Source organism: Syngnathus acus, chromosome 2, assembly GCF_901709675.1.
Source record: "Syngnathus acus chromosome 2, fSynAcu1.2, whole genome shotgun sequence".
NCBI classification, from domain to species: Eukaryota; Metazoa; Chordata; class Actinopteri; order Syngnathiformes; family Syngnathidae; genus Syngnathus; species Syngnathus acus.
This window is the reverse complement of record NC_051088.1, coordinates 9,759,902-9,769,414: the sequence shown is the minus strand read 5'-3', so window position 1 is coordinate 9,769,414 and position 9,513 is coordinate 9,759,902. Positions and strand designations below refer to the sequence as shown.

The 9,513-nt window shown below is 39.2% G+C and overlaps 1 protein-coding gene across 3 annotated transcripts in view; it reads right to left on the bottom strand.

Moving 5' to 3' along the window:
- Positions 1-5,782: 5,782 nt before the first annotated feature.
- tafa5l (TAFA chemokine like family member 5, like) overlaps positions 5,783-9,513 on the bottom strand; it is a 33,311-nt gene continuing 29,580 nt past the window's right edge. For all 3 annotated transcript variants that reach the window (XM_037242084.1, XM_037242070.1, XM_037242078.1), the window contains 2 exons: positions 9,354-9,412; positions 5,783-7,552 (listed from right to left, as the gene is read on the bottom strand). In XM_037242084.1, coding sequence (XP_037097979.1) covers positions 9,389-9,412 — 24 coding nt within the window. In that variant the 3' untranslated portion in view covers positions 5,783-7,552; positions 9,354-9,388. The remainder of the gene's footprint in view (positions 7,553-9,353; positions 9,413-9,513) is intronic.

Sequence of the window (9,513 nt, the reverse complement as noted above, 5' to 3'; positions counted from 1 at the left end):
AAAATTCATTCTCCACTTGCTGTAATCTCACATCATGAGGATAATGAGGAGTGAGCTTGAATCTACTGTTATGAATAAGAATTAAGAAATGTTCAATTTGAGCCCATTGATACATGAGAACCTTAAACCGCATATATGGATGGAGCTGTGCACTCAATCTTCCATCCATCAGTTTCCAAGTCAAGTCACCATAGCATAGCAATCTGTTGTTGTCACTCTTCCTCACTTATTTTATGTGTCACTGTCATGCAGGGATTGTAGGCCCTCTGGGTATTGATTGGACTCGGCTTAATGCTGTCAGACTGATGGGAGACATGCGATTCACAGACGGTATCTTGACCCTGGTAGGCTCAGCCTCCAACCAAGCACACAACCGGGCACACAAACACACGGGGCTGACAGCTCGCGCATGCACACGATCCCAGTACAGTTTGTGGGTAGTAAGCACGTTCGCACAAATGAACACAGATTCAATCATGCATTGCTGCAAAACGACAAATGCTTATGTGCACACACGGTAACCGCACAAAAAAAAACACGCACGCACACACACCCTTGGGAGTCCCCCCTGACACCCTCAATCTGTCACAACTAAAACTCAGAGGACATCATCTTTGAGTCAGGAGGACCACGACAGCGCACTGAGCTCAGCACTGTTTCAGCTAATCAAGACTGGCAATGACAGACTGCCTGCACTGACAGACATTTTTACATATTTCACAGCGGAGGATATCATCTGTCGGGTTGGGGGCATGGAAAAAAAAAACATTTATCCTGGTAGGCATTATGGATCACGCTTAATCGCACATCAAGGGAGTCGACAGCTTGAGGTTATTCAGACATGTTTCGGGTTCTCGTTTTCAAACATATGCTGAATGGTTCAATTATAATATGGCATGATACGTTTCTACAAAAGAGTATTCAGGCTATAATTGCAGTCCATGTCATTATTTTTCACTCAGGAACAAAACACAAGGGTACCAAAACAATTATTTACCAAACTCATAATAAAATCAAACTTGACAAGACCCTCAACATTCCACAGCTTAACAGCACTATACTATACCATGCCAGGTCAAAGTCCAAGTAATTACAGCAGACTTAACATTCACTTGTCACATGGTTAAAAGCATATTACGACAAAGTAAAAATACTCCTTTGTATGTTCACTCAAGGAGGCAGCACTTCACCACCAAACTGTCAAATTACACCATTAGTGTAGCTGCTCTCTGCATGGTTCATATGCAGAGGACACATGACCAAACACAAAGGCTGTCAACTTTGCAACAACTGTTTCTTTTAAGGATGGAGCAGCTGAGCCCAATGCAAAGCACATCATGTGTCAAACATAGCAGCACTGTGTTTTTGCTCAATAACACTTCAAGTACTGTTTGGCCTTGGCAGAGGACATCATTCATGTTGACTTTACAATATAACATGAGCGGTGTCTTGGCAGGGCCACTCATTTTTTACGGTTTACACTCCAGTTTGCTTATGACAAGGACGCTTTCAGAAATGCCATTCTAGTACTTGCAATATGGTAACAAAGTATTGTATGTCTTTCTCAAGTACCTTTTCACTTATTTCTGTATATCCCTGAAAAAGGGTTTAAGATGAATCCACTTTCCTCCGTAAAGCACCATTCATCCTCTGTTACTGTTATCAGGGACACTTCCAAGGGGTTTAAATGCACAAATAAGTCCTCAGCAGTAGGTATGTTAATTGTGCACATGCAGAGCTGTGGATCAGTGAGACAGATGTGGCCGGATGCAATCGTGTGATGAATTGACCCTCGTGTTAAATGATGCCAATCAACCTTTAAAAATTCGATAAACAAGCCGCAAAGCCGAGAGGAGAGCCGTACCCTCATCATTGTGAATTTCCTGCCACGTGAACGGGTCACTGACAGACTGTGACACCAGACCTTTTGTCAAGGCCCTCTAGATGACTGGTTGGTGCTCATTTAAAAGGACAGTAAGCCATTCATTAATGCAATCCCTTTCCATCCACCCATTTCATAGAAATTAGAGACACAATCGGAGACCTATGCAAGGACATTGGATTGACATTAAATATTAAATAAATGATTTATAATACCTACTCCAGTCAGAACGTCAGGCAATGCAATGCAAGGCAGCTTTATTATAATATAGCGCAGTTCTTACACAAGGTAGCTGAATGTACTTGACTTATATTTACAAGCACAATATTTAAAATCATTGAAAAACAAGACTGAAACACATTTAAAAGAAAAGTAAAGAAACAAAAAGCAGCTTATTAAAATTATGAAAAGAACATCCGATGCAGATTTTTAAAAAATGCTACAAAAGACCTTCATAGATATGGGGCATATTTTTGGATTTAAAATCATTTGACCTTGGCAATTACTTCATGTCTTTTGGCAGCTTATTGCAGTTGTGTGCAGCATATTGGCTAAAATCTGCTTCAACATGTTTGCTTTAAAGTTTTGGCTCCACTTTCTGACCCAAATCAGCAGATTTCAAAGCCTTACAGTGTTTATATCAATTGGCCTTCCTTTAGTGGAGTCAGGACCTAAGCATTTTAGTGATTTAGAGATCAGAACTTTAAAATCTATTCTACAGCTGACTGGGAGCCAGCGTAAAGCCTTTGGGGCTTGAGCAACATGGAATGATCTCTTACTCCTGGTCAGAATCCAAGCTGCAGCGTTCTGAATGAGCTTTTCAAGGAGTCAGGTCAGAAGAACATTAAAATAATCAAATCTACGGGAGATTTAAATAAAAAAACAAAACAAAACGATAAGCTTCTCTTGGAGCATGCAACTCTTTACTCTGGATGTTCTTCAGCTGGTAAAAGGTTGTTTTAGTGATTGATGTGATGACTGCTGGAAGTCAGATCCAAATGTATCGACACTCTAAGGTTTTAGACTTGGGCTTTGATTCTTAAAGACAGAGACTGCAAAAGTGGTTACTAAAAGCAGTCCTCTTTTCTTTAGAGCCAAAAATAACATCTGTAGGTAGTACGTATATCAAAGTGTCATCTGCACAACCATGACAGCCAACATTGGCATTCTGAAGAATTTGACCCAAGGGTAGCATATGTAGGCTGAACTAAAGGAGTCCAAGGAATGACTCTTGGAGGATCCCACGTCATTGTCAGATTCAAAATGTCACTCAACAACCCCTTTCAAAAAGGACTGAAACCATTTCAGGAGAGTTTCATTTAGTCCTACCTCAGTTTGCAACCTTCAACAGTATGCGGTACTGCAATCTACTGTGTAAAACATTGCACTGAGATTCAATAGGAGCAGGAGTGACACCTTTCCCTAGTTAATGTTCAATCTCAGATCATTTAGTACTTTAATAAGAGTTGATTATGTACTGTGATGAGGTCGGCAACCTGATTGAAATTCATCAAAAAGTCCATCTGAGTTCAAGAAGTCCATTTGAGTTCAAGAAAAGTATTTTTAAAGGATGGGAAAATTACACATTGGTGCATTGCGTCTAATGCTGGCTTTACATTACATAGTCCAATGAACACACAATTTTACAACCATCTGTCAGCAGCCAAATCTCTGAGCAAGTGTTAACAAAGCTCAGTTTCATGCTGCAAAAAGACCTAGCAGGGAAGGTCCATGATGGTTCTGTGATTATGTTTTGGATTAAATATGAAGGTGATTCAGCAATTTCCGACAAACACAACTTGAAACAGCAACATTGTGAAGAGCAGTCACAAACCTAGAATTTTAGCTATGCCTCTAGCATGAATAATGGTAATTCCTTTTAACAGTTCTCTAGAAAGCAGCTGGGTTTGTTTTAAGGCTATGACAAACACAGATTTGCTAATAGGATTCTTAATTTGAAGGAAAACGTATCATTACAACAACAAAATTAGGATTCAACATACGTATCGGAATGACTTCCGTACTGTGTCTAATGACCTCAATATTTCACCTCACTACATTCCATAATACAGCACAACATAGCTCTGTAGGCTAAATTTGGCTCCCTCTCCTTAAGTGAGCTGAGTGAAGGATGCTGTGCTTCTCTGTGTAAGCGCCCGCAGCAAAATCGAGTTTATTAAGAGCCATAAAAAACAACATTAAAATTCACGACCAAGAGAGCGTCGCCTGACCCCTAGAGAATGATAAATTAGCTTCTGTAGCTCTAGCAAAACGACCATTTTATACCTTCAGCTTCTCTCCGGAGCTTGCTCCACTTTAGTGTAGAAGTGCCGCAAAGGGACTACAGTACATGCTGAAACAACAATATGTAATAAACGGATTTTAAAGTTACTCGGATGCGACACGCTAATGAGTCTTAACCTTTGATCATATTCTTTAGTTGAATCTTACATTTTTGGACCGTCCAGGTGGACGTGCGAACTAGTGCGCCACCGTGCCGCCGGTCAGAGATAATATTAATTCAGAATTTGCTTTTGTAAGATTGTGTTCGATTATTACTGCAAGGCTCAGATGCTTGTACAGACACAAAATTGTATGAATGGTGATGAGTCTGACATGGATTATTTGAGACAACAGGTCTGATTCACTCAGTAATTGATGCATATCGTGCTTAGTTCAAGAGGCCATTTCACTATTCTCAAATGAAAACTTGACTAGTTTTAATTCTTTCAGTCACTCATCACATAAGCCGGCGTTGCTTTGCTCTGGTCCAGGCCGTAATTGTTGTTTGCAGCTGTTAGTTTGAGCGATAGCTCAGTTGATTTTATGTGACAACGGTACTTCCATTCTCTGCAAAGTCGCGAGTGTCAGAGCTAGCTCCGGAGAAGTGAAAAAAAAACTTGCTCAGAATTGGAATCATGTAAAAACACAGCAATTACTGTGGTTGGGAAAAGGTGCGACTTCCGCTACGCAACAGGACTTGACCTGACCTCTTTTAATCCCCTTTCATGCCTTAGGGCTTAAGCCTTAGACCATCCTTTTGTACCTTTAGCAACGAATCCCTAACTAACCCAAGTTCCCGGTGAGTCATCACCTGCAAATCATTCGGACTATGCTGAGCTAATGGATCAGTAAATAGATTTTTAGTTCCACATGAATACTAATTTGCTGGTGGTTGTGGTCGGAGCGCCTCATTCGGCTCAGGCTGAGATCAATTTGGGATTAAGTAGTCTTTGTTCCAAAGCTGAGATGGTTGGCTTGTGCCCAAGTTTGGTTGATCTTGATTCCTCAGATTTGGGCTAGAATTCTGCTGAAGGAACACAATGCAATGCTCATGAGATTGAACAGTTTGGAATTTAGCCAAAATGTCTCAAGCCTAAATTTTGACTTCAGAATAAAACATTTTGAACTTTGCTCCTTCTATCAATTTTTTTCCTGCAATGCTGCAAAACAAAGTACATACTTAAGTACCATTTTCAGCTTTGCAATAGCCTACGTACTTTCACAATTACTCTTGCACTTTCTTCATCTTGGAAGAATTACATTATCAAATCCCTTTTTTTAAATTCCCTGCAACAGAATGTTAAAGAAAAGAAGTAAAAAGCAAGAGGTGAAATCAACGGTGGTACAGATCTGGGTTAAGTGATTGAGATTTTAAGAACAGAGACGAGAGCGGCATGGAGGAATGTCAACCAGGCTGCATTAATGACAATGATGAAAGATACTCGGAGAACAACTCTAAAGCAAGTTATTCCCCATCCATAGTCTAATCTAAGATATATTTTTGAAGTTAGTACTATCACCAAGCTGTTTTAGTGCCACATGCTTCCTTGTTTTGCACTTTCACCATGACCCAAATAGAGTACACCAGAGTTTCCATGAAGTCTGAACAGTCAAGAGTAGGCCAAATTAGGGTTTTATTGTTTTCACGTTTTACATCAGTTCACTTATTTTTACACTTGTGTGATAGTTACATAAAAAACTGCCTGTTGGGATAAAATACATTTTATAAAACAGATTCTTTCCTTTTCAGTTACCTTTGAAGTTTAGCGATAGTGGCCTTCTTGAGTTGTTTGTCATGTCTTATGTTTCTGTAGGATTCACTGAAGCTTGAAACACAACAAGCTTTCTGCTTCCCCTTTCACAAACATTTTGCTGGAATATTCATGATGCAGTATGTAGGTATGGAAAAAGTTCGCTTGGAGCGGAGCAATAACTGCACCCCATCACTGTGGATTATCCCCTGCACGACGGCTGACGGCAACTGTTGTAATGTAATATGCATTGTCATGAATTATGTAGTAGACTGCATTATCATCTGCTATATTTTGGTGATTTTTGCTCCAGTTCAACTTCATTGGAAATAACAAAAAACAGCCTTTTCTTATACGGTATTATTCCATTTTTTTTCCTCCGATTCAGTTGTTGTTGTTTCAAACTTTCATAAGAAGAGTGGAGACTTTAAATCATAATGCAGGACCCCAGAATACAAAATTTTCTTTGCGTAAATTAGGACGAAATGAAAAAACAAAATGGGAAAACACATTGCATTTTTAACACAATGACACAATTTAGTGTGAGTGTACAATCTACGAAGGAATATTTGGGCCACACTGAAAAGAAAAAAGATAATTATGAGAACGATTTGTGGAAAAAATAGTTGGGGAACTTTGTGTACATTTGTGAATTTTTATTTGATATTTTATTTTTGCTCGTAATTATGGGTCTGTCGTAGAATTTTATTCTGGTAGTAGAGATTTTTTCCCTTTTCTTTACAGTAGGGCCCTAATGCTAGTCTGTGTAGCATTCAAGGCTGGGTGTGGCCAAAAATACACAAGCGTATGAATAATGCAGTTTGATATAATTTATTTTATAGGGTATCCCTGGATGTACACGCATGCACGCACTCACTCACGCACGCACTGACGCACGCACGCATGCGCACACACACACACACACACACACACACACACACACACACACACACACACACACACACGCACACACACACACACACACACACACACTGAGCCAAGGGTCTGCTCCCATAAATGCTTCTGATGAAGTGAGCTTCATTGACAAAATACTCAACTACTATGTAAAAAATCACAGAAAGAAAAAGCACATTGTATGATTAGTCATTAAAAATGGCCTGAGACCATGTAGTGACCTTTGTTGACTGGGTAGGTTAGGCATGAGTTCATCATTTTCACATGTGATGTGCCCACCTCAGTAATGCTCAAAATGTGTTTTTCCTTTCACACTGAGAGTCTGCTGGCTACATGCAGGTGAGTCTCGCAGACTCATCAGTGGCCCCGGCTGAAGTCAATAGTGAGTCAGTGTCGTAGGAATGTTTGGAAAATCACCTTGGATGGCCTCACAGTGGCAAAGAAAGATGATGATGGGATTTTGTAAAGATCTTCTCATAAAGTCTCGCTGACAGTGTCCTCATAGTCGATACTGAAGAATGAAGAATATGTCACCGCTCATACAAAGGAGTTGTCTCAATGTTTTGTCCATAAATGTAGCTGCTGTCAAGAGCCAAGGTTGATGCTGAAACAATCAGAAAAGAAAAAGCCAAAAGGAGAGATGCTCAAGGCCTGGTGACAAGTTGTAATGTTCCGTAGTGATTGGCCACAGCAGCTCGTCTCACAGCATGGATCGGGGAACCTGGTGAAGAACAAAAGAAAAGAAAAAAACGGAAACCACAAATGATGAGACACAAAAGCACTGTACAGACTCACAAAGCATATAATTGGTGTCTGATGACACTTTGTCCTCCCACTTCATGATAATTATAAGGGCGCATATGCAAAACCACAGAACCATGATAGGTAAGATTTTGCATTGTAATCATATTGTATAAACAAGAAATTGCTTTAGTTTAACAAAGCGAAAGCAAAATTGATTCACAGCATTTAAAAATGGGCAATGGGCGATGGGCTTTCTTCTTCTACTGTCAAAGTGTGTAGCTAACCAAATAACACAATTCCCTAATTGGCTGTCAATACAGTCACACTGCCACCTTCATTTTGTTTTAAACCCAACTACGACAACTTTGGATATAATAGCTGAAGACTGACAGAAAAAATATATTTCTGCTGAGCTTCACCCAAATTGCTCGGCTAAAACAGCAATTAAGCTTGGCATATACTACGAATAACATTTGACACAGCTTACAAAATGATGGTGTGGTGGCGTCGATAGTGGTATCCCCCCATATCCCATTTTCCCCCATGGGTGCATGTGACCTATAAGCTGAACAAGTGAACTGGAAATGCACACTTGTTTTCCTGTGAGTGGCACTTTAATCAGGAAAGTAGCATTAAATTGTATATATACTTATGTAGAGCCATGTATTCCATTCCTTTGAGTTGTATGCCATTTACTAAATTAACCCCATTGCATACATTTTTATAGATTGAGAAAAATGATCGATGAGAGCAAATACTGTTGAAAAGTTTTGCAGTGGAGCTCCTCATAGAAAACATCACATTCTTTATATTTGCGTGTTTTAAGTGTAAAAGCCAATCATCTGATCAAGAAACCATTTGAATGATTAATAGCCTACTATGGATAAAGATGTAAATGCTTATGTATACATGGATGAGACAAATTTGACACCCAGGATCGTATACATAAATCATTTAGACACCTAAATGTGATTTTGCAAATCCATATAGTATCACACAAATTCCCAGTGCTGGCAAATAAATATTTATGGTGCCCCCAATTCGCTTTCTCTCAGTGTCCTTGGTAATTGTGCATGATTCATTTTGTTTTCTCAGCGGAAGAGGGAAAATCAATCTTGGAGTAAAGCTTGCACATTCCAAAAGCCTCTGGCTTTGTCCAAAATAAAAACTTCACAGACACAGCTCTGGGAAAAGAACTAAGCTAAATGTCTGTTATGTTTTCTATTTTTTTGAAAAGGGGAAGGGATGTAAACCTCCCAGCAAAGTCAGACAGAGTAAAACTCGTTTAGATATGACTTTCAATTATGTGTTGTATTATGTTGGTTGTGCCTTGGAGGATTGTGAGATGGACAATGCAACTGCACATGGGAAAAAAAAAATGTTTTGTATATTAGCATAAAGTGGCTCAATACAAAGAAAGTGTGAACAGTGGAGTACATTTTGTGTTTTATGATTTATTTTTTCAAACTTAATACAAGATCTGCAAATTCGTAGACAAATGCAATCAATTGCTTCTGAGTATGCTTTAGTTACTCGAAAACACGGTTGGATGATATATTGCAAAAAAGAACAAAAAAAATCTAGAAATAATTGCCAGTTCCACATCCCAGAAAATGTGTGCACTTCAAGAAAATTGTTACGACTTATTTTCATCCAATAAGTAATTCTAACAGATTAAATCCAAAATCATAATGGCATATATTACTTGTCCAACAAAGTCAAAGACAAGGATTCTTACACACTCCCGTTTGTCTTCAATGAATAAATGTAATACTCACATGGCTCCAGGTTGTCTTTTTCCCAGCGCTGCATCCTATGATGGCTCTTTGGGCCAAGGCTGCAAAAGAAAGGCAATTGGCATTAAAGGAATATTTTATTGAACCTTCATTCAACATGCTGGCCTTTGGCGCACAACATATGTTCATTTAAAAGCACAGA